Here is a 26368-nt window from a genome sequence, read left to right on the forward strand (position 1 = left end):
CACACACCAACTAGAGTCAAGGCAACATCTTAGCTGAAATAAGATTACAAATATAATTTTCTATTCCCTTAAATAAGTTTCTATAAAGCAGGTTATATGTTATGTCAGGATGTAGCCTAGGTATCGGACCTGCCCGGCCCGAGAGTCAGGCTTGAGCCGGACCACAACTCATAACTGCAACCCAAGCCCAGCCCCACACTCCAAACCTGGGTCCAAAATATAAAATAATACATAAATATAATTTATTGTAATAAAATATATATCGTAATATTATTATAAAAATAAAAAATAATATTAAAAACATATCGGACCAAGTTGGGCCCATCAGGCCAACCCGGGCCAGCTCAATAAGTTATCGGGATGGCGTGGTACGCTTTTTTTGGGCCCGATGGGGCCAGATACCAAGTACCTGTCGGGTACCCGGCTCATTGTCGAAATGAAAATTACCTAAATGACCTTATCAATTAAATAAAAGACTCCCTCTAAAGGTAATAGGTGGAAGCCAATGTTGGAAGAAGCATACAGCTCACAAAAAAAAGTGACTCAAAGCATTTTTTAGAAAAAAACGCGACTCTAAGCGTTTTTTTTTAAAACGCGAATCAAAGCATTTTTTAGAAAAAAACGTGACTCAAAGCGTTTTTTAGAAAAAAATGCCTTGAGAAAGGGCCATGAGGTGCATGCATCCTTGAAGTGTGCACCTCATTTGGTAGAGACATATGCCTCCATCCATGGCACACTCCGTGCTTGAGGCGTACGCCTCAGAGACAAAGCCTGTTTAGTTCTTTTTAATTAAAAAAATTAAGAATTAAATAAAATTAGTCAAGTGCATTTCATACGTAGCTCTAACTGAACCCCGTTTGTATCCCTAAATCCCTTTTTCTCAATCCCAAATTACCTGTGAAGATTTCAACCATTGCTGCATGCCTATGAAATTGCTAGAGGATTGCTGCATGCCTATGAAATTGCTAGAGGTTGGAGGTGCGGCTGGTGCAGCCATCAGTCACCATCAGAATTTTCATTGAAACTGTAGGTCTCTCTCTTTGAGTCTCTTTCTCTCCATGGCTGAAACCGAACATAGGTGGCCACCTTTCTCTCTTTGTTTCAGTCTCTCTGTCCATGGCCACCATCTCGCTCTCTCAACTCTATGGGCATGACTGTCGCCCTCTGTGTGTGTTGTTGTGATCGTACACAGTGTCTTGCCATGGGGCTTTTTGTTACTTTGTGTGTATCGCCATGGCTACTGTTGTGGCTTATGGTGTTGTGGGACTGTAGCTTACAAAGTGAAGACCTTGAACTTATTTTCTTCATGTGTGTCGTCCTTGCACTCATATTACATGTTCATCTTTGTTTTTACTATTGTCATCATTTGGAGTCTTGATGTGTACTCTGAGGATAGTGGCCCTCCTCCCATTGTTACCTAGTGTTGCAAGTAGTGTCTTAGTTTATTATATGTTTTGGGATTTGTATTCTTACTTTATGATTTAGCATTTAATGCATCTTTATTGTATTTTATATTCTTTCAAATTTTTTACATGCTTTAGTTCATTCCGTTTTTTTGTGCTTCATGGTAGACAGATATGTTCAATCATTTATCAAATCAATTGAAGAGTATTTATTTCATTGTCTCGTTTTATATAAATAAATAAGGAAACAAGAAAAATTTACATTACTATAATTACCTTGTTTATTATATATATATTTTTGTGGAAACTTTTTTGCTTTTTTGTTTTCTTTTCTTTATTTCTAGACTAAACATGTTCTCGTTTTGAAAGACATGTTTGTCTTATTCTCTTCTGTTTAGTATGGTTATCATGTTAAAGAATATGTCAATGGTAATGGTAATTGATGCATCGTGGTAGACAATCCTTTTATATTTTTATGTGTTTTGTCAATACTTGTTTTGCATTAAGTTTGTAGTATGTTGTTACTTATTAATAATTCAAATTTGTTGTATGGTGTTAATATTTGTTATATTATGTGTTGTTAGTATTTCGCATAGTAATTTGAGTTTTTGCATATTATGTAATTGAACTCATTATGTGCTTATTGAATTGTATTTGCAGTACATTGTTTAGGTTTGAGAAAAAAATGCCACAACGGCATCCAACGTAGGAACATTGTGTTGAAGAAGATCCTGATGATAAATATAAAAAGAGAATTTGATATGCAATTATTGTAAGGAAACTTATAGAAGTGGAGTTTGCATAGTAAAATAACACTTGGCTGGAACAAAAAAAATAATGCTAAAGCATGTGACAAAGCACCACAAAGTGTTGTACAATTTTTCAATAATTATTTGTAGGTACAAAAAAGTAAAATACAAAGAAAAAAAAGACAATCTTGAATGTTTTGATGACCGAACAGTGGTGGCCTTGCATATCTCAATGTTCGTAAATTTGAAATTTCACGATGTCTAATGAATCAATTTATAACTTAAGAAATGCGACAACTAACAAACAACAATACCGTCAAGAAAGACAAAAGAAAGTAAGTATGTTATGCCATAGGTGTGTGAATGCTTTATCATTTAACTTATGTAACAGTCCATAATCTGAAAGAATGATTGAAACTATAGAAAATTATGGTCAATGATTGAAGCCACCAACCTCCAACGATATGCCGACTTCGGTCCTAAATGAAGAAGTTGACGAAGTGCAAATAAAATTAGAGGCCTATAAGAAGACATGGTTGAAGACTTGTTGTACCATAATAGCATATGGCTGGACTGATGGTAAAAATAAAAAATTGATTAACTTTCTTGTAAATAATATTTCAGGTACATTTTTTTAAGTATTATGATATTAGTGGTGTAAAAAAGAAAGCTGATAATTTGGTAAAATTATTCATGTTGATAGTTAAAGAAGTTGGAGAGAAAAACATAATGCATGTAGTTACTGATAATGTTGCTAACTATGAAGCTACAGGTATGAAGTTAAAAGAAATTGATGACTTTCAACATATTTTTTGGACACCTTGTGAAGCTCATTGCCTAGATTTAATTCTTGAAGACATTATTAAGATACGTTTGCATAAGAAAGTGATTGAAAAAGCAAAAGTTGTAAGTACATTTATATATGGACATACATGAGTATTAAATTTGATGAGAAAATATACAAATAGTAAAGAACTTCTACAACCTACTATTACGCGTTTTGCCATTTCGTATCTTATTTTGTAGAGTATTCGTACAAACAAAATAGCATTGAAGAACATGTTTCTGTCTCGAAAATTTCAAAATAGTGATTATTATCCTAAAAATCCCAAAGGTAAAGAGGTAATGCAAATTGCTACTCAAGATGAAAGGTTTATTTTTGTCAACTAATTGGTGGAATACATTTGGCGACAATACAAAAAAATTGAAGAATTTTGCTATGAGAATTCTCAATCTTACATGCAGTGCACTAGGATGTGAGCATAACTAGAGCTCATTCTCTTTGGTAAATAAATGAAACTTTCAAATCATTTATGGTGCTATCATTCAAATGCTTTTTTAAAATTGTCAAAATGATTAAGTTATGCAATTACATGATAGGTACATACAAAAAAGAAGAAATGACCTTGAGCAAAAAAAACTTAATTCTTTGGTTTTAGTCATCTATAATATGAAGTTGAATGAAAGAGAAATGAGAAAGAAAAGTACTCAAGTTCTATTATGTGTTGATACTATTGATTCAGATGATAAATGAGTTGTTGAATAAGAAGATTATGTTTTACTACTTTTATTAGATAATTCTTGGTTGCACTTGTCATTTGAAAAATGTAAAAGTGTTGACAACTTCTCAAAAGAAAAGTGTTGGCAAAGGTAATGTTACATATTTATAATTTTTGAAATAAAGATAAAAACATTATTTTTTTTCTTTAGTAATTGTTATATTTTGTTATGTGTTATTGTTTTGATATGAAGATAAAACAATAATAGAAGATTTAGAACAAGAAAGTTTTGATGATGAAGCAACTGAAGAGGAAGATGAACCTATTCAATATATGGACAGTTCAAATGACTCTCATCCATTAAAGAAGATGACAATGATGAAAATACAATTAACCAATTGCCTACAAAAGTCATTTGAACTTTTTGACACTGGATAATTGCACAAATTAGTTACTTTTTGTAATTTTTGTACATATACATATTTCAATATGCTTATATTATTGTTCACCAATACTTGTTATTTACTTATTCTCTTAGTTGATATTATCATTTGAATTTTGGTTTCCTAGTTATGATTATTTGTTTTTCAATGATAATTCTATGATATTTAACTGTTCAGGACATGTCGTGCTATGCACCAATTATGCAAGCACTCTTTGTACTATGTATTTATCACATTATATTTGTTTGAATTTACAAATTATTATGGTTTGCATATGTTGTGTATTGTTTTATTGATATGCTTAGTATAGTAGTCTTTTTTTTTTTCAGTTTTGTTGTTATTTTTGTAAATATTATATAATTCACAAATTTGTCCGTGAAACTTATGCTTCAATTAATGCCTCCCTCGCCTCATGAGAGGCCCAATGCCTTCCCATTGCCTTATCGCCTTTTACAACATTGGTGGAACCTACCAAAATTTTTGTTCTGTAAAATTATGAATACCCCTTTGAAAAAAGGTAAAAACAACCCTTTCAGTGTTAATGGCATAACATGGAAATTCCCCTCAACTAACCATACAAGAAAAGCACAAACTTTAGACCTTTTATGGGAGGAGACTTTAGCTCAATGGGAAAATGTGTTTAAGCAATGAAAATCTTGCCAAGAGCTGCTTAATTGGGCTAATGACCAATAGGCACCCAACTTTTCAAATATATCAAATAGACACCTGAATTTTATAAAAAAATCAAAATAACCTCCTTTAAATAACAAATCTACCTTTTATTTAAACTTGAAAAATAAAAAAGGTGACCACCACTAGCAAGCTCGACCCATCCAGCCGAGGGATGGTATCTGCTGGGCAGCAACGATAGCAGGTGTCAGCGAACTGTCACCCAACCATGGTTTTGTTGGCCTTAACCGGATAGTGAGACATCGTCCTTCACCAAACGGTGAGGGTTCATTGAGGAGAGTTGGTAGGAGTTCAAGGACAAAGGTTTCTACCGGCTGTTTGCATCAATAACACATTATTACTGTCTCATAAATGTGTTCAAATTCATGAAATACTTTTTAAATTGCTTAATGCATTTAACCACTTTTTGGAGTAGGTGCATTTGTAACACAATGTTATTTTTCCCAAACTACTAGTACTTACTCTCATTAAGGTAACCTCATTAGATAGCGAGGACAGTGCCTTTCTTCATTCTTTTTTAAATGACTGTTCCCAAACTACTCGTATTGTGACAACCTTACCAGATAGCGAGGACCGTGCCTTTCTTTGTTCCTTTTAAAATTTGAATAAAGGGGGCATATTATTTATTTCAATGAAACAATCGTTTGTCAACTTTTTGGGAATAGTAAGAGGCTTTTTAACATGTTTGTAAAGTTGGGCGCTCCTTTATTATATACACTAAAGTTAGGCTGCTTTTCCAAACTCCTTAATATATTAATGATCAACTTTTACCTAAAGGTTGAGAGTGCAAAGCTTTCTGTCTCAAACCTTTAAGCGAGAGAGAGGAATCAATATCAACCATGGCTGCTTTGCAGGTAAGACCGCAACTTTGCTGGGGAGGATCCGGCGGAGGGAGGAGGGCAGCAGGCGGGGGGAAGATGGCAGCCGCGAGAGTCCGAGTCCTATCGGTCGCCGCAAAAGGCGGGAAGACGCCGGAGGTGAAGAGGATCGAGGGCGTGAGTGAGGAGCTGAATGCCATTGCTCGGCAGAACATCGACTTCGGGACGATGCGCCGGCGGGTCCGATCTGCCTTCATCGACACGCAGCAGCAGCTCGATCATCCCCTCTTCAAGGTTAGTAGTTCCCCTCTCCCTCTCTCTCTGGAGTTTTCTTCGGTGGGCCCCATTAAGAAAACACAAGGAAAAGGTGGGGCCCAGCTGTATGGGACCTGCGCGCCCTTCTCGTGGACCCTTTCCATGTTTTTATGAGCAAAAGGAATGGAGGTGCGAGATTCCGCCTGCTCTCCATTACCCAACTGAGCTCCGGGTTTTTTAACGGTTTAGATTCAAGTTGGATTCAACTTTTCTCGAATCCGATATGTAATTGCGTCCAGATTTGGATTCCGATTCAGACTTTGTTTTCTAAAATCAACGTTTATATGCAATCTAGTTGGTTCTTTCTCAAAGTTAGTCAGAGAACAATTGGAATTCAAATTCGGTTAGGAACTAAATTTGGATTCGATTTAAAAGTTCAGGTCCAAGTCTGAGTTTGAGTCTGCACCTGATTCCAATTAGGAGGGATCAATTAGGTTGGATCCAGCAAACGGTGAATCCCAATCGGATCATTTTCAGAACTCGCATCATTGCATGATTGTTGTCGTCAATGTGCTGAAAGTGACAAGACGCAAACAAAAAAAAAAAAGAATCACCCAGAGATTTCTGTGAAGTATGGAAAACACTTGTCTTGGAAAAAATTCTTCGGCTCAGCCAATCGTTGATTTGCATGAACTGGAGAAGTATCCGTGATCTTGACTGAAATACTGTCCGTTACGAAAGTGCCAAAGTTGTGATTTGACAAAAACAAAATACTTTCATGGAAAAAATGATTTGAAAGGTTTATTCTTAGTAAATCAACTGAAGAGAAATCACTTTCACATGGATGAGTGGTGGTGCTACAGGAAAAAAAAAAAAAAAAAAGGAAAGGAGATTGTGCTATACTAAAATTGTTCACTGTTTGAAATTTTGATTCAAGAACTAAAATTACAGACTCATAATTTCTCTTCAAATTAAAATGGAATCAAAATTTCATGCTTCAATTTCTTAATTCCAAAAACAAAATACTTTGTTCGTTTAATAATTTTAATTTTCTTTTTTAAATAAAGATTTTGATTCCAAAATTTTATTATTTTAATTATGTTAAACGCTTCAAGACAACCAAGTAATTTTGTCGAACAATTTTTAAGACAATCATAATGATTTTTTAATCAATGAACGTCTGCGGCTTCTCCCTTCCGCCCATGGTTTTCGGCTCTGCTTCCGAATTATGGACAGTTTTACTCAAAACGATTTAAAATTATCCGGATTCCATTGACGACAGTATCGTTACACAAACTTTTGTAAATCAGATTTGGACCTAATTGGATCTCCCCTAATCAGATTTGGAGTCTGACTTAAGCTTGGATCTGAATTTACGAGACTGAAACTGTACATGTAATCGCTTTCCATCCTTATCGGATCTCAGACTCGGTTCTGGACTTCATTAACCGTGCCGCAGGTCCGAGTCAGATAGGATTCGGAGTGAGTTTTTTTCACCGTATCCAACAGGCCCAGTTTCGGGTCGATAACCGGATATTATCGACCCGTGGACCCACGTGCAAGCGTGATGCCGACTCGCTGATTCCACGTGCTTGGGGACAAGACAAATAAAAGTTTCAAATAATTTAAATCCATTTTAGGAATATTTTATGAATAAGCACCAAACTTTTATTGAGATAAAAAAAAAGTAGTGTTTAAATTTAAAAATATTTTTAATTTAGTAGTTTATACAAGTTATTTGTTGTACCGTTACCATCACATGTAAAATGGATAAAACAAATAACGGCATGTGGCATGACATCACACCCAAAACACATTGGCAATGCATATAACCAGCTTCGTAGGACTGACCTTTTTAAATGAAATGATATTCTTTTTATGATTTATTTAAATAACACCTAACCGCACTAACCCCTCAAGATTTTTTTTATTTTTAATTAATGTATTTAAATATTTGGTGTGTGTTGTGTATGAGTGCTCCTTAAATATGAAAAACATATGAAAGTTGTCTTTTCAAAAAAATTTTCTAACCCTGCCACTGGCCCACTGCTCCTATAAGGGTATTATTTTCTTTTTTTTTGGTTAAAAAATAGTAGCTTTTAAATTTTCCGGCTTTGTCCTTGTAAGTGGATCACTTTTTTTGTTTTCCTTTTTTAGTTTTGGGGTATTTTGGTATTTTGTTCCAAAACATAGACTTCAATGCGAGGCCCCCTATAATGAAACCTTTTAACATTGGGATGACTTTGTTCATGATGCTCCTCTAGCTGCATAAAACCTCAAGACTCAAAGAGTATTATAAAATATGGACTCATGCATGCCACTTTCATGTAAGTGTAATAAATTAATGGAGGTTAATTAATCTAAGGAACTTTTCACAAAAACAAGGTCACGTTATGGTGAAATAGCTGTAGCAAGCTCAAGATTTGTTCTTTTTTATTTATCGCTTTTTTTAGTGTAATCTGTATAGCAAAATGGAAGAAATATGCTTATGAACCAACGAAATCAAAATATAAGCTTATTTTTGTTATTCTATCAATAATCCAGCGTGTTTTTATAAAACTTTTCTCAAATGAAATGTTATCTAACTTTCTTAAATGGAAATTATTTTGTGAATTAAAGAATCTTAAGTTTCGTGTAGGGCGGGCGGTAGGAAGAGCTTCAACAAGCTCCATGAAATTACGGTCGATTTGTTAAAAATTTGAATTTCAGATCACCGAAACGGGACAAGCAACAAGAACTCAAAGAGATTCCTTGGTAGAAAGCACATATTGTTTTTAGAACACATATTCATAGAATAAATATAGTACTTTTAGAACTCTGGTCCTAACAGTATGTATTTCACGAATATACTGTTCTTCTTGTCAAGCACCCTCCAACCAGGGGCCGAGACAGGTATTGGCACCGTGTGGGCAACGCGTCCCACGAAAAAAATTCATCTTTATATTTAATATTTCTGGAAAATTTTATTCATTTACATATTGAAATCTCTTAAAAATATAAAATTTTATAGTTAGTTTCCCTTAAACAAAATTTTCTAACTTCGCTCATGCCCCCACCAGATGTAAAAATGTCAAACACGTGATTTTAGAAAAACATGTTTGCAGCCACCAAGAAAAGCAACTTTGTAGTTTAATTCCTTGTCAAATCAATGAACATGACATTCACAATGTTAAATTTGGTGACAACTCGAACCTTTGAGATTCAATTTGATTTTTACATTTTTTTTTTGTATGTTGCAGTTGGCACCATCGGGGATACAAATGGAAGAGGTAAGCCGCTACATCTTTATCTTCTCTTTCCCTTTCCCAATTTATTAGAGGGCATTTCACGACAGAAACATTGCATTAGTGATTTGTAAAATCTATCCGCGCAGATTCATAACTATTAGTGTGTTTTCTGAATGCGCCACAAATGTCTATAAATTTGCCTAATTTTGTGTGACAAATTCATAAAACACTAATAGTAAAATGTTTTTTTTTGCCAAAGGCCTCCTAAAGAAACTCACTCATGACATGTCATTTCGATCAACTAAACTTTTCAATGAAACACTTCATCTCTATCATCCATTATTTTATCCATGCTATGACTTGTTTTACAAAGTCACATCAAGGTAGTTTCTTTGTAATGTCATTCCACTGTCGTAGGCAGAACAAAACATGTACACACTTGCAGATGTAGATGTTTTGTGCATTCCACCTGCAATGGTAGACACTTAGCCTTTTTAAATTGTTAAGTGGTTATTTATAAATATACTAAAAAGTGCGAGTCTATTTGTAAATTTCTCTTTTACTTGGGAGGAAAATAAAAAGTTTATTGTTCTACGAGGAGGAAACCAAATAGGGCAGGTTTGCACAAGAAATAGACCATGATCATTTAAATTGAAAATGTTAAGTGATCCTAACAATGAGGCAATCAAGGTTTACCCATAACTCACAAATCCGGCTTTCCTTATAAACAAAAACGTGAACATAGGGTGATAATTTACAAACTTACCTCTCCTATGCACCAACGTTACCAAACTAAAAAAAATATTAAAGAAAATAAAAAAAAATCTCTGGTATCCAATGAGAAGTTTGGAGGCCGACGCCGTGGCCCTAGCTGACCGGAGAGTGCAAGCCGTCACTGTCCAGTGAGAGTGTGGCCGTCGTCGGACGGTGAGGACCCTGTCCAAGTGCTAACTAAGAGGGCCAGGCCAGCGTGACCCTCGCCGGAGAAACTGAGGGTCGATGATCGACCTTCACTGCTGGCCAGGGTCGACCAGCCCTCTCTGTCCCCAACGATAGTCCGTTCACCCTTTTGCCTGTACAACAAGGGAAAAGGGTCCTTTTGTCCTTGGACCTTCGCTTGTGGCTCTTATCTAGACAGGTTTCTTGTTGTATGGCAAGGGCCAGAGTCGGCTTTTGGTGGACTGCAATGTTCCATTTATTCTAGAGTTGTTTGGCAAAACGGTTTGTAATAGTTTATTCATCAAAATTTAGGATAGATTTGTGAAACATTTTTTAAATATTTTATGAATCTGTTTCAATGTTAAGGCAACTTTATAAAACAATTACAAACTCTTTTCATTGCCACCGAGATAGTGTTTTGATGGCCTTTTGTTTTTCTTTATTGGCCTTTTCATAAGTTTTTTTTTTTAAGTTTTTGAGATTTAGTGGATTATAAATTATACCTCTATTTTCAGCTTCTTTATTATTTATGAAAACATGGGCAGTCACTTGTGAGGATTTCATTCTGCCTGCTGCGATGGTGAAATGATCCCACCACTTGACACAGAACGATAAAACACACACGGTCGCTTCAAAAAATTAAACGCTTTCTTCTTACAAGTTGTGAGAGAACCTTGAACAGGCGCCTGGTTGTCTCTTACGATACGAACCCAAAGACACGAGTGGAAACCCATCCCCCGTGAGCACGTGCCCGAGGGGCAGATTCTACGCCATCAGGTGTTGTCTCGTAGCAAGGAAATCGGCCTCGAGCCTTGAACGCCACTCTGTTACTTACGAAAATCTGGGCGGTCATCTGTTACCCGCTCACGGCTTTTTTTGCTTAGAATTCGACTGCTTTTTGAGAGATAACGGTTCCTAGTGGGCTATAAATAAACAATAGTGTTGATGCCATTTTAGAAAAGAAAATTGGGGTGAACTTATCTGCTGTATAAACGCAGAATTTGGCTTTTGTGACGGATGCCTTGATCTCCCAGATTTGCATTGCTGTTGCACTTGTGCTTTACCTCAAAAGGGAAGATGGGAAGTATAATCATTTGGTAGGACTCTTGGCAAGAGAGTCCCTTATTCGGATTCAAAAGAATCAAATGCAGTTAATTCACACAAAAAGCTTTTCTCCCCTTCCGTTTTAAGTGAATTTAACCACCCAAAGGGCGGGTGGATCCTCATCAAAAAACAAGTTACAAGGGGTTCCATCACTTCAAGTATTTTTGAGAATCCTGGAGCCAGAAGGGCATTCAATCTCAACATGCACTTCTTTAGGGAAGGACGCTAGCCCCCATTCTTGAGTGTTTTTGTTTTTTCACATTGATGGTTGCAGAGATATGAAGTGAACTCGAGAGGCTTGGAGATCTTTTGCAAGAGTTGGTTTCCCCCATCATCTGACGATGTTGGTCTCAAAGGATGCGTCTTCTTCTGCCATGGCTATGGCGATACCTGTACCTTCTTCTTCGAAGGTAAAACTTGTTTTCATCTCTTTGAACGCGAGCATATTTTTAAATCCAAGATGATTGAGGTAAACAGTAGCTTATTTATCACCTTATTGTAACGGGTTGATCTTGAAAAGAATCAATTTAACTGGTTTTACTGCAGTGACGACCATGTTCCTCTGTATAGTCTATAGCAACTTTGTTTGTCTTACTAAGGTGTGACCTATGCCTTACATGTCTGTGCTTATGCTTTCCGTACGTCTTGAATTGATTATTGTCTCGTTGCAGCGCCCATCTCCCTATTATATTTGCTCAAACTTCCAGTAATGCTTTAACTGAAGATTTTTTATTTCAAGTTAATGTATGATGAACTCTTGAAAACATTCTCAAATGATAGTTGCCATGAATTTACTGACTGGACGCTTTTGCTGGTGATGGCCTTTCAAGTTGTAAGAATTACGACTGGAAAGATTCTGTATTCTAGGGTAGAATGTGGAATCATTATGACACCATCTCTCGAGTTTAAGAGGATGATTCAGGTCCTTGTTCAACTACTTATTGGCCTAAGCTATAGGTTTTTGTAACAAATTTTGCCTATCTGACGTAATTATCTATTTAAGTCTTACTGAAACATAAAATGCAATTTATGTATAAGATTTACAAGCTTCACATTATACAAACCAATTAAAGTCGAAGAGACAGGAAAGGTAACAAGTACATAAAAGCTAAGCAGGCAGGCTGGGGTCAAAGTTCAAACCTGCGATTAGCACACTTTCATGATTAACATAATTGATATACACAGAAGAGTTACTTATATATCTCACAGATTGCAGATAAAAATGCTGAATTTTTTTTCCTCTGCATGTTGAAACTCTTCTTGTAAATTATAAACATATTTTGGACTCAACTGCCGAAGCCCATGAACTAGTTTAAGAGTTGAGACATTGTTCGAGTAGCTATTTTATGGACCAAGCAACCTTTAATTCACCATATTGGAAATGAGTGATCATTAACTATTCAAGGACATACAGTAGGTCGACTGGTTAGTGCACAGTTTATTAATGCCTCTGCTCAAAGTGCCAATCCTTTTTAACATTTTCAGTTGGTGATATTGTGAAAAGAAAGAATAGTTTTGCTGCAGGAATTGCCAAAAGGATTGCCGCTGCTGGATATGGAGTTTTTGCAATGGACTATCCAGGGTTTGGTCTTTCACAAGGGTTGCATGGGTATATTCCCAGTTTTGACAAATTAGTAGATGGTGTGATTGAACACTACGCCAAAGTTAGAGGTGATTTTCTGTTCTCTCTCCTCAGCCTTTTTTGTCTCTCTTTGATAATTTTGTTTTGCTTTGGTTGATGAAGCGGTAGTTTTAGTTTGTTATCAATTCTTTGGTCTCATATCTTGATTCAGTATATCATATGCATAATTCTTTGGGCTGCTAGAAGATGGTTGTACTATGCCTGTATTACGTTGTTCCTCTTGTTCCTCTTAAATCATACGTCTGTTTGATCATTAAGTGAATTTAGATGCTTCCAGAATGAGTGAATGAAAAAAGAAAGGCATATGACTAGGATGGCCGTAAGTGTTCTTTTGTCTCTCCAGCATTAATTTTGCATTCATTGGACATTTAGTATTTGTCTTCTTACATTATGGTTCAATATGGTTATTAGTTTCCTAGACTGGAAATAGAATAAACTGTCAGAAGTCTAGATGCTTCTTGAATCCTAGTTATACAAGTAGGGTGGTTGGTGTACGCAACCTAGTCCTTTAGGTGGGCCGTGTAACAGAAATGCTAAGTAAAAGAAAAATGGGTTGGATGCTGAGGGCGATGGTTGCAGTGAAAGGCCAAGAGTAACATAGAGGTGTGTGCATGTGCATATGTGATATGTTGTTCTTCATTTCATTGTGTCCCTATTTCTTAGGTTTACGTGCCATTTACTTTGCTATTTGCTGTTGGAATCTAGTCCACATAAACAGGGAGTTACTGCAAGATTACACCTTTGAAATTGTTCTGTGAATGACCCAGTGTGAAATCAGCATTTCTATCATGAAACTGTTAACATACGATATGATCTTTTCATCATTGTGAGATTCCTCTTCCAAAACAGCCTTGAACTGATAGAGTTCAATATTTTTATCCTTTTTGCAGAAAAACCTTTAATAAAAAGGTTGCCACATTTCCTCTTTGGCCAATCTATGGGGGGAGCTGTTGCTCTGAAAATTCAGCTTAAGCAACCTGATGCATGGGATGGTATGATACTCGTAGCTCCCATGTGCAAGGTAACTGTTCTTCTGCCATCTGTGTATCTGAAATTGAACAAATTTTCAGTTCCAGTTAAAATTGAACCCATTTCCCCAAATATGATTCTCAGGTTCTCATGAGAAAGGTTTTCCTCCAAGTATTAGTCGAATTTCAAATATTCAAGTTTCAAAATCTTTGAAAGTGCATAAACAGTAATAATAAAATTAATGACACTACTGAGTTTCCTACTAATTTTCTTTGAAAAACATTGATAACACATCAAAATATCTATCAAAATATTAACATAAACAAAAAATATTAGTACATACTAGAAAATGGCATTTTGAAAAATATCATGTTGTGATATTTTCAATTTGGAGATATAAATTCCTGTTTTTTCTTAAACTTGTTTGATGGCTTTACTTCGAGATTTTAAACTAAATTTGACACATAATTGCAGATGGTTAGCAAATATTAATGCTCCTATAATATTCTTATTATGTCACATTTCACAGTTGTTTCAATCCTTATATCTACAAACGAATTTTTTTTGGAATTAATTGTTGTCACATTTGCACAGTTAACGAGCGTAGCAGGTTGTTTTTGAATATAGGGCAACAAAGCAGCTTTACTGCCACTCATGGTCATTGATTTGAATTCCAACTATTATTATACTGTAGTACTTTCCCAGTTTCCCTGTTGTTTATATCTGAATCATCAACAAACTTCTGCAGAACAGTTTTTCAGGCTTTTGGTTGTTGTGTCACCAACTTAATTGGGCATATGCCTTGTGGCAAGGATGTCCAAAATGCTTCATGGCTGAAGTAGTGGAGCAGATACATGAAGTACACATGTCACTTATATATGTTTCATTTGTCTCATATATTTTCATTTCCTCTAGGCTCTAGCAATTCATTAAATCAAAGGAGGGTGGAGGCCTTGCTGCTTATGCATCACAGAAATAAGAGGAGGCTACTTCCCCTCGTGTATTTCATCACAAGCCTGAATACATATTTTAATGATTGATTTTCTTTTTTTTTTTAATCATGTTCAGCACCAATTTTTTTCACTCTTTAAACAACAAAAATACCCAAATAAGTTTGGGTCATGGCACATACTAATAGTCTTTTATTTTTTTTGATATAGTTCCTTATATGTTCCATTAGAATACTATGTTTTCTGTAGCAACAGAAAGCAAAACCATTTGAACATCTCCTCAGATCACAGAGCTATATTTTTCTAAAATTTTTGGACATTCATCTCTCTGTCTTGCTCTTCTGAAACTGTCAATTTGTGAGACGTTAAATATTCAAGTCGCATCATGTCTTGTCCCACTTTCTATTAGTGACACTGTTGTTTTCCTTTTAGTAGCCATGTGTTGATATTTTTCCCATAACTAATGATGTTCTATGCATAAGATTGCGGCAGACGTTACACCATCTAACACTGTGATAAAGATTGCATCCTTGTTGTCAATTATTCTGCCAAAAGCAAAGCTCTTTCCACGACAAGATCTAAGTGAATTGATGTTCCGAGAACCTGATAAGAAAAAAATGGTTAGCTTTCTTTTCTGGTATCCTTTGGGGCATTTAGGTATGCCAAAACCACATAGTTTCATTTATTGATTCAAGATAGATTGGACTTGCTAGTTATGGAGACAGCCAGTGGCTTTAGGGTTCCATTTTCATTTATTTTTTATGTTTCCTCAAATGAATGTTCCAGATGACAGTATCTATGTCTGCCGCTAATTTGTCAATTATCTTTTCACTGTTCCTTGCAGGCTCAGTTTAATGTGATCGCTTATGATGATAAAATGAGATTAAGGACTGGAATTGAGCTGCTGAAGACCACTAAAGATATTGAATCTCGAGTGCGAGAGGTCCATTTTTGCTATTTATCATTGAACATATTGGTTTGCATATGAAGCACAAAGTGTTTAGATGCTTATAGATTACAGAACTAAATTTACCTTTTTTCCAGCTTTTACGTTCTTTTAATATCTATGCTAACAGGACAAATTATTTTGAATTCTTATTTCTTGATAGGCCTTGATACAAGTCTCTTCTGCTCAAGCTTTTGTTATGCATTGTCCTTTGGAAGATCTCTTGCATGCAGAAAGGAAACTTTGTACTTGAGCTTCTCTTTGTTTCTAAGTAGGATGATCTATAAAATTTCTTGGAATTCTAATGCATGGAACTATGTTAATACGTAGCTTGGTTGTATACTTTTATTAGGTCATCCTGTGCCAAATTTTCAATGTAGATATCCAAGTGACACATTGACTAAGTCTATGTTAGAAAAGTTGGTTCTCCCTATCATCCATAAGTTCTGGACATTTTTAATTTTTTATTGATCTTGCAAATCATGTTGGCTAAACAAGATCCTATCGATTTTTGTTTGCATCTTTTTAGCTATAAAATATTTAATCATGTTTTGGTGGCGAAAAGTGTGTCTTCTGTAAGACTTGAGAATATAGATAATTGAGCCTTTGAGTTCTGAAATTCCTGAAGTACCTATTTATATGTTGGACAATATAATAGAGGGTTCTTATTGAACACACAGTCCTACCATTGGAAAAAATCAATCACCCTATTGGGCTTGTGGTGATAGGAAACCACTTCAACGTCTTTGCTGGCTATCCACCAATCAGGAAATTGACCAGAGTAGAAAATTCAAAAGAAAAATAAATGAGTCTGGTATGTCTCCAGAACACCCATCAGTTGGGAACAGACTGAAGTAGAAAAAAGGAAAAAGAGGAATAAGAGTTCAATTGTTTTGGCTGCTGTTCTGCTGTGCCAGCAACACTTGACAAAAGTGGTGCTGGTCCATCCATTTTCTGCCAGTTGGGAATGGCTGGGAGTTGAAAGTGCATCATAGGAGCATTTTTATGCACTCATTTGCTTGACCAATTTTTTAGGAGTCATATTACTATGTGCTTTGGAGTTGTACACCCATGTCACATAGCTGTAGCAGTCAGCATCCAAACCTCATCAACCTATGTCATACAGATAGTCTAGGAAGACCATTGTACCTGCTTTAACACTGTTGGACACTCGTGCAAGCACGAGGCACCAAGTCTTATATTTTGAACTTTTTTGATATCTTTGGTTTAGTAAACAATTAGCATGTGTGTTTGATTACTGAAATTCTTATTATTTCTCTCTCTCTCTCTCTCTCTATATATATATATATATATATAACGACTGGATTTTTGAGAGAGAGAAAACTCATTCGATACCCATTAATCTGCTCTAATCTCATGTTAAAAGAGAATTAAGATTAGGGTGAAACTAACAAATTACAAAATAAGTCCAAGACTAAAATAATTATTAATAAGAGTTATTCCTAAAACTATTAAATATTCAAAACACCTCCTAACATAAATGTTATTCAACACTCCTCCTTATGCTGGAGCATAAATGTTAATCATGCTCACCTTGTCACAACATCTAGAAAACTCAACATTCAGCAATAGGCAAAACTTTAGTAAAGATATTAGCTATGTCACATAGGTACGGGTACGGGTACGGGTGCGGGTACCGGTACGGGTATGAGTACGGACCACTTTCAAAAAACTTGGGTGCGGGGGTACGGCCGTACACACACGTGCACATATATATCAAAAAATTGCAAATAGAATAACATATTCACACACACACACACATATATATATATATATATATATATATATATATATATATATATATATATATATATATACAAAAATACAAACAGAATAACATATTCACACACATATATATAAAAAAATTACAAACACAATAACATATTCATTCCACCAAAAAACTGAGAAAACAATGCAAGCACACATGAAAGAAAAACACAAAAGTTGAAAAAACAGCTGATCTACCAAACAGATGGAAAATGGAAATCGTGTTATTGGAAGAAAGTTTTAAGGAGGAACGGGAAAACCAAAACCCGACTCCAATAAAACAGTTGCATCGATCGACAATATATTACGAGAAAAGAACCACAAATGAAACCAGGCAAAGAAGGAACAAAACCAGGGAAAGCAAGAAGAGGGAAAGGATTGACATTAAAAATTGAATAAAAAACAGAAAAGCACATTTAGCCAAGTTCAGGAACTAAGAAATCAATTGAAATGCTAAATCTCGTTTGTTAAATCCCCTAAAACCCTACAAAGAACCGAACAGAAAGTGAAGGGCGGACGAAGAAGCCAAAACCGGCCAAGAATGATTACAAAGGCACAAACAGAAAACAGAAGAACAAAAAATGAAGAAAGGAGATCGATCTTCAGAAAACAAACGAGATTTTCGATAGATGAAACCGTTCGCAGTTCGCCTCTCGCCTCTTGCCTCTCTCCTCTCTTCATTCGCCATCGCCTCTCGCCTCTCTCCATTCGCCGTCGCAAGGTAGCCGTTCGCAGTTCGCCTATCGCCTCTCTCCATTCGCCGTCGCCATTCGCTGGAGTAGAGAATCGCCTCCCGTCGTATGTCTCGGTGAAGACAAGTGAAGAGGAACAGTCGGGCGTCTTATGAACTTACCATATTTTTAACGTGAATAAAGTAAACCGTGTTAAATTGTAAATCACATTTAAAAACCAAATAAAAGGTCGAAATTGGACTCGGTCAACTTTGACCGGGTCTAAAAATGGATGGACTCGACCCTGGGTGCGTTGACCGTACCTGGTATGGTCAACGCAGCACCCATGCCACACCCAAGGCCGTACCCGTATCGGTACCGGTGTCGTACCGGTACCGTGCGGGTACTCCTCCTTAACAGGAGTAGCCGTGTGACAGAATATTAGCTGCTTGATCTTTTGAGGCTATATGTATGGTGGAAATGATTCCCCCTTGCACCATGTCACATATGTAATGATAATCTACTTCAATTTTCCTTGTCCTCTCGTGAAATACGGGGTTATTTGCGATGTAGGTGGTAGCCCGGTTATCACAAAACATTTTCACATGTATAAAAGTAGAAATACTAAGGCTCTCAAGTAAGGGTCTAGACCAAGTCATTTCGGCAGTAGTTTGAGCTATAGCGTGATACTCTAACTTTTCACTAGACCTAGAAACAACATTTTATTTTTTACTCCTCCAAGATATGAGATTTCCTTCCAAAAACACACAAGACTCCATGTTAGACTTCCTGTCATCAACTAAGCCCGCATAATCTGCATCATTATAAGCTTCAACATCAAGAGATGTACTTTTTTTGAAGAAAAGGCCTTTAAATACTTGACAATCATCATAGCCGCATCCCAATGTCTTTTTTAGTCTTTCCATGAATTGGCTTAGTTTTCCCATGACAAAGCTAATATCTGACCGAGTCACGGTTACATAAAGAAGCTTAGCAATCAATGATCTGTAGGATTGTGAAGGCATTTCTTCGGAGTCGCCTTCATATAGATGTAGCTGTGGGTTCATAGGAAGAGTTCCAGGTTTCGCTCTTAACATCCCTATGTCCTGTAAAAAATCAAGAACATACTTCCTTTGTGATAACACCATATCTTCATTACTACGAGCAACTTCAATGTCAAGGAAATATCATAGCTGGCCAAGATCATTAGTAACAAAGTGTTTTTGTAGAAATTCCTTTGTTAGTGATACCTCTTGCTCACATTTACCTGTCAAAATAGTATCATCAACATACACCACTAGCACAACTGTACCTCTAGATCCTTTCTTGATGAACAACAAATGGTTTAGCTGAAGCCTGAGACCTCTTAAAGCCACACTCTAGCACAACTTTGGACAATTTGTGAAATCAAGGACGAGGACTTTGTTTCAAGCCATATATAGCTTTCTTCAACCAGCACACCTTACCTCACTCCCCCCGACGTTCAAAGTGTTGAGAAAAAGTTATGTTTTGAGGTGTTCTGTATTTTGGACTTTATTATTAGGCAGTTTTTTGAATTTTTCAATACTTGTTGGACTCTTTATGTAAAGGGTTAAACATAACCCTAATCAGTCTTTTTATTATATTGGAAGTGTGGGAGCCGTAATAGATTAACGAGCTCTCTTCTCTCTCTCGTCTCTTCTCTCTCGTTCTCTCTTCTCTCACGTTCTCTCTTCGCTATCTTCTCTCAACCATTTCTCTCCTCTCCGTCTTCATTCTTACTGATTGGACATTGAAGATCAACATGGTATCAGAGTGGACAGTCTTGGGGACCCTGCTGAAGCTGTTTTAAACCAGCAAGTTCCTTCGTTCTCCTATTCTTCATCGACCTCTAGGTGCTGTCTATCTCTCTTGACTGAAAAAAAAAGGTATTTCTTAGCTTGTCGAGGGTTAGGGTTTTGATCATAAATATGTAAATCTATAGACGTGATCAGAAACCCTAACCCATGTCGATTGCGGTGGGTGGTAGAACCTCTAGCATGTGTAGACAGTTTTTTTTTTTGTTGCTTGAAGATAAACATATGAGTTAATTTTTGCTGCAAATGTTTGCCTGTCGTGGAATTCCAAAGCTTGACGTGATGTTGCAAGTCAGAAAATTAGTTCTTTGGTGTTTGGTTGCTGTCGCAGTGGGATTCTGTCTCTTTTCTTTTGTGTATAGTTTCTGTTGCAGTGGAATTCTGGTGTGGTGTTGCAGAAAAAAAAAGGGGGGACAGAATTAAGAATAAGATTCAACCATGGAATAGGAGTGGATATTCTTCTTTGGGGTAGATTATCTTCACATCGTATTAAGTAAGATTCAATCTGCTGTGGTCTTCTATATTTGTTTATCTTCAAGGATCTATCATGGCTGCCAATAAGTCTCTACAACATGAATCTGAAAATCAGCAAGCTGAGGCTAGTATAAAGTACAAGGCATTCTCGAATCCTTTTTCTTTTGGATCTACTATCAAACTCGATGGATCTAATTATGATGTTTGGGCCAGAACTTTCATGCTATCAGTCGTTGGGCATGAAAAGAAATATATATTAGAAGAAGATGAACCAACAGAAAAAGTTGGCAAGTATGCACGGTGGGAGGAAGAAAACAACATAATTAGTTCTTGGCTTATGAATAGCACTCAGCCTCATATAGCTGCTGGGCTCTGCTATTATAATACAACTAAAGATATGTGGAATTCTCTCCGGCAGACATACTCTCAAGACAAGAACATCAGCAAAATTCTATAAGTTCAACAAAAACTGTTACAAATGCAGCAAGGTGACATGGATTTAACCGAATACTTTACGAAATTGAAGTTTACTTATGAAAAGATGAACTCTTTAAAACCTCCCTGCAAGCATTGTCTTAAATCTCACATGGAGCAAATGATAGTGGTTAAATTTCTAGCTGGACTATCATCAGATTATTCTGCAGCCAAAGCACAAATGCTTACAGGGTCAGATTTTCCTGATCTTGATGAGGCCTTCAACAGGTTAAATAGATTGGTTGTTATTCTTCCTCCATCTACAAATAATTCACAACCATCTGCACTTGCCTCATTTGGAGGAGGACGAAATGCACAATACTCTTCTCGTGGTAGAGGAAGAGGCCGTGGTCTAGGAGGACGGGGAAGACTCCAATGCACTTATTGTGGTCGTCTTGGTCACTTAGAGGACAGGTGCTGGAACAAAGTGGGTAAACCGAACACATCTGCGTCCACGACTGTGACATCCTCATCCATTCCAGCTCCAAACTCACAGTCCACTAGTATGGTTCCTAAGGTGAATCCCACTACTGCTTCGGTAGATGCCACTTCTCTCAAGTTAACTCCGGCTGAACTTGACTTAATTATGGTGCATCGATCAAATACTGCACCTTCCACCTCATCGACTTCTCCTGCTATCACAAATTCAACATTTTCTGCAGGTAGAACTCCTTCTAATGGCTGTTGGATAATTGATTCTAGAGCATCTAAACATTTTTGTGGAGATACTAGTATTTCAAATTTGCAGAAATTTTATCCCTCACAATATGTTCGATTAGCGGATAGAAGACTATCTCCGGTTGAAGGACATGGAGATGTTTGCCTATCTCCATCTTTACATGTTCATGAAGTGCTATATACTCCTGAATTCCCAAAGAACTTGTTATCTGTAAGCAAAATTACTAAAGAGATGAATTGTAGAGTTATTTTTTACCCGGGTACTTGTGTATTTCAGGACCTATCGACTGGGAGGAAGATTGGTGGAGGCCATGAGAGAGATGGAATCTACTTTCTGGATATATCCGTTAAAGAGACGTCTCTTTTAGTTGATTCACCTTCAAGTGCATTCCAATGGCATCTCAGACTTGGTCATCCATCTTTTCCTAAACTTCGACAGCTATGTCCTCAGATTTCTCCTTCAGCCTCCATCGAGTGTGAAGCTTGTCAATTAGGCAAGCATAGTCGTACATCTTTTCCTTCGAGTCAAAGTCAGTCTAGCCAAAATCTATTTGATTTGGTTCATGTTGATGTATGGGGACCTAGTCGGGTTCCGAGTCGGTTGTCGTCTCGTTATTATCTATCCATTGTTGATGATTTTTCTCGAGTCTATTGGGTGTTTTTGATGAAAGACAGATCTGAAGCGTCTTGTATCTTGAAATCTTTCATCTTGGAAATAAAAACTCAATTTAATTCTTGTGTTAAGGTTGTTCGCACTGACAATGCTCTCGAGTTTAAATCTACTTCCCTACTTGAATTCTACAAATCACATGGTATTGTGCCACAATTTACATGCCCTCACACATCTCAACAAAATGGTGTAGTTGAAAGAAAACACCGACATTTGTTGGAGGTAGCCCGCACTATCATGATTCATTCTCATATGCCTACCAAATTTTGGGGAGATGCAATTTTAACTGCATGTTACCTAATAAATAGAATGCCATCTTCTTCAATAGACAACAAGATACCAATTCAAATCCTTTACCCAAATAAGGCCTTGTTCTCTTTACCTCCACGTGTATTTGGATGCACATGTTTTGTACATTGACTTGGACTGAATCGAGATAAATTAGCTGCACAAGCAACTAAATGTGTATTTGTGGGATACTCTCGAAATCAAAAGGGGTACCGATGCTTCGATCCTATATCTAATCGAAAGTTTGTCAGTGCTGATGTAACCTCCCACGAGTCTTCTCTATTCTTTGCTGCCAGCCCTTCACATTCTCAGTCAGAGATGCCATCGTCTGTTCCACTTCCCATTCCTCCCATTCCACTTGAGTCCATTCCGTTTATATCATCTCCTACTTGTCCCAATTCCTCTATTCCACGGTTTAAAGACCCTCCTCTTATGTATTTAAGAAGGAATCCATCATCTAATGACTTTGCACCGTCTTGCTCTCAGGAGGTACGTAATTCTGACTTACATAATATGCCTGAGTGTTCCATTGATCCTTCTAATCCTGATGATTTACCTATCGCACTACATAAATGGATCAAACAATGCACAATTCATCATCTTTCTAATTTTGTTAGTATATCTCATTTGGGAGATCATATGTGCAAATTTATTGATGCCTTGTTAGCTACTTCAGTTCCTATCTCTCATGAACATGCACTTTTGGACTCTAAGTGGTTCCAAGCAATGAAGGAGGAGATGGACTCCCTGAAATCTCGCCACACTTGGGATCTGGTTGAACCTCCACCTGGTGCAGATATTGTCGGCTCAAAGTGGGTCTTTACTATCAAGTATAATTACGACGGTACAGTTGAGCGACACAAGGCAAGGTTGGTAGCAAAAGGGTACACACAGACGTATGGTATTGATTTCTTTGAAACTTTCTCTCCGGTGGCCCGCTTGGGTACTATACGACTAATTATATCTGTTGTTGTTCATCGTGGATGGATATGTACCAATTAGATGTCAAAAATGCCTTTCTATATGGAGATTTATCTGAAGTGGTTTATATGCAGCAACCGCCAGGCTTTGAGAAACAGGGGGAGTGTACCAAGGTATGTTTATTAAAAAAGGCTATATACGGTTTGAAGCAGAGTCCTAGAGCATGGTTTCAGAAATTGTCTGATGTTGTATCCAAGTTCGGGTTTCATGGATCTCCTTTAGATCATTCATTGTTCATAAAAAGGTCCTCACGAGGTATGGTGATATATGTGGATGACATCATTTTAATTGGTGACAGTGAGCAAGAAATACAAGATACAGAAAGGTATCTTCAACAACACTTTGTTACTAAAGACCTTGGCTCTCTACGGTACTTCTTGGGGATAGAAGTAGCAAGAAGTAAAGAAGGTTTAGTTCTTTCCCAAAGAAAATATGTTCTTGACTTACTACAAGAAACAGGTATGACTGAAACCAAACCTGCATCTATTCCTATGAATTTTTGTATTCACTTATATGATGATAAGTCTGAACCTGTGGATAGCAAATCATATAGATCACTGATTGGAAAGCTACTATATGTAACCATAACTCGGCCTGACATATCTTTTGCTATGGGGAAACTGAGCCAATTTATGGACAAGTCAAGAAAAGCACATTGGGATGCAGCTATACTTCTATTGAAATTTCTAAAAAGTTCCCCTGGAAAAGGTTTATTATTTAAAAAGGGTTCATCTCTTCAGATAGAAGCTTATTCTGATGCAGATTATGCAGGTTCTATTGATGACAGAAAGTCCACTATAGGATTCTGTATTTTTGTTGGAGGTAACTTAGTTTCTTGGAAAAGTAAACAACAAGCTGTTGTGGCTCGATCCAGTGCAGAGTCAGAATACCGAGCTATGACTCAAACTGCCACTGAAATCACATGGGTGAGAGCCATGTTAGAAGGACTTGGAATTCAAGTAGAACTGCCTATCAAAATGCACTGTGACAATAAAGCGGCTACTTATATAGCCAATAATCTTGTCTTTCATGAACGGACCAAACATATCGAGGTGGATTGCCACTATATTAGAGACTTAGTTCAAGCAGGGATTATCTCTACTGAATATGTTGCTTCTGAAGATCAGGTTGCAGATATATTTACTAAAGCCTTTCCTATATCTGACTTCATGAAGTGTTGTAACAAGCTGAGCATGATAGACATCTATGTTCCAGCTTGAGAGGGAGTGTTGAGAAAAAGTTATGTTTTGAGGTGTTTTGTATTTTGGACTTTATTATTAGGTAGTTTTTTGAATTTTTCAATACTTGTTGGACTCTTTATGTAAAGGGTTAAACATAACCCTAATCAGTCTTTTTATTATATTGGAAGTGTGGGAGCCGTAATAGATTAACGAGCTCTCTTCTCTCTCTCGTTCTCTCTTCTCTCACGTTCTCTCTTCGCTATCTTCTCTCAACCATTTCTCTCCTCTCCGTCTTCATTCTTACTGATTGGACATTGAAGATCAACACAAAGCCTGGAGGCTGCTTGCATATAAACAGTCTTATGGATATGGAGATCCTTATATAATAAAACATTTTTGACATCCAATTGATATAAGGGCTAATCATAATGCACAACAATTGATATAATAAGATGTATGGTTCCAAACCTGGCCACATGAGAGAAGGTCTCAAAGAAATTGACGTCATAGGTTTTTGTATACCCTTTTGCTACAAGACGAGCTTTGTAGCGCTCCATTGAGCCATCAGATAGATACTTTATGGTGAAGACCCATTTGGAGCCAACAACATCACTACCAGAAGGGGAATCAACCAAGTCCCATGTCCTCCCTTGCAGTAGAGTCTGCATCTCATCCTGCATAGCTTGCCGCCACTTCGGGTCAAGTAATGCTTGTTGGTGACTAGAGGGAACAAAGTGCACTGAGAAGGCGGACACAAACTGCTGCAAGCTACCACCAACACTATCAGTACAAACAAACTTAGATATAAGATGTAGAGTACATAGTCGTTTGCCTTTGCATAAGTCAATAGGTAAATCCAAAAATATATCAGAAGCATCCTGAGGAGGAGGATTAGCACTGATGTCAGATATACTTACATCCTGAGAAGCAACTGGTGGGAAATTATGAGTGGAAGCATGTCAGTGGGTGTAAACCAGTGGAGGATCATAGAATCTGTAGACACCTAGGGGAGACTCACAAGGAGTAGACTTAAGGAGAAATGGTGGTATAGGTAAAAAATTAGATGACTACATGTCTGATAGAGATGAAGTAGACTGAAAATAAGGGTGTGACTCAAAGAATGTAACATGATGTACTGCTTATTGGCATGAGAATCAAAACAAATATAACTCTTTTAGTATTTTGGGTGGCCAACGAAAACACATTTAGAGCACCAAGTTTGTCTATATCGGGGCCAAGGATGTGAACAAAGCAAGTACACCCAAACACTTTGGGTGGAAGAGAAAACAAAAGTCTATTTGGATAGAGAAATTGAATAGGAATTTGATTGCCAATAGACGATGACGAAAGACGGTTAATCAGGTAACATGCAGTGAAAATGACATCACCCCAAAATTGAGCTGGAACATAGCTATGTAACATAAAATTATGAGCCATATCAAGTAACTGACGATGTTTATGTTCGACAATACTATTTTGTTGAGAAGTATGGGGACATGTAAATTGAGGGCAAATTCAATATTTGGTGTAAAAGTATAGCAATGTATTGGATATGAACTCAAGAGCACTACCAATGCGAATATTTTTTACATGGAACCAAACTGAGTCTTTATTTAATAATGAAATTTTGAAGAATACAAATAACTTCAGACCTGTCTTTTAACAATAACACCCAACTAAGACGAAAAAAATCA

General features: G+C 36.8%; 2 protein-coding genes across 2 annotated transcripts in view; both read left to right on the top strand.

The window, feature by feature from the left end:
* The first annotated feature begins 5576 nt into the window (after positions 1 to 5576).
* LOC116257596 (caffeoylshikimate esterase-like) overlaps positions 5577 to 26368 on the top strand; it is a 38720-nt gene continuing 17928 nt past the window's right edge. The window contains exons 1-7 of the mRNA XM_031634516.2: positions 5577 to 5896; positions 9097 to 9126; positions 11402 to 11537; positions 12652 to 12798; positions 13660 to 13790; positions 15171 to 15308; positions 15533 to 15631. Of these exons, the coding sequence (XP_031490376.1) occupies positions 5624 to 5896; positions 9097 to 9126; positions 11402 to 11537; positions 12652 to 12798; positions 13660 to 13790; positions 15171 to 15308; positions 15533 to 15631 (954 nt within the window). The 5' untranslated portion in view covers positions 5577 to 5623. The remainder of the gene's footprint in view (positions 5897 to 9096; positions 9127 to 11401; positions 11538 to 12651; positions 12799 to 13659; positions 13791 to 15170; positions 15309 to 15532; positions 15632 to 26368) is intronic.
* LOC116257597 (uncharacterized) lies at positions 18647 to 22980 on the top strand. Its single transcript, XM_031634517.2, has 2 exons — positions 18647 to 21538; positions 21832 to 22980. Exons 1-2 carry the CDS (start codon positions 20881 to 20883, stop codon positions 21867 to 21869), a joined length of 696 nt encoding a protein of 231 aa, XP_031490377.1. The 5' UTR covers positions 18647 to 20880; the 3' UTR covers positions 21870 to 22980.

This window comes from Nymphaea colorata, chromosome 7 (genome assembly GCF_008831285.2).
Source record: "Nymphaea colorata isolate Beijing-Zhang1983 chromosome 7, ASM883128v2, whole genome shotgun sequence".
Lineage (NCBI taxonomy): Eukaryota > Viridiplantae > Streptophyta > Magnoliopsida > Nymphaeales > Nymphaeaceae > Nymphaea > Nymphaea colorata.

What these genes read in the sequence shown, in the direction of transcription:
- LOC116257597 (XM_031634517.2), top strand. Translation starts at nt 20,881, where the DNA reads ATGCAGCAAGGTGACATGGATTTAACCGAATACTTTACGAAATTGAAG. An exon ending in AAATTCAACATTTTCTGCAG is followed by an intron (nt 21,539 to 21,831) that starts GTAGAACTCCTT and finishes TGTGTATTTCAG; the next exon opens with GACCTATCGACTGGGAGGAA.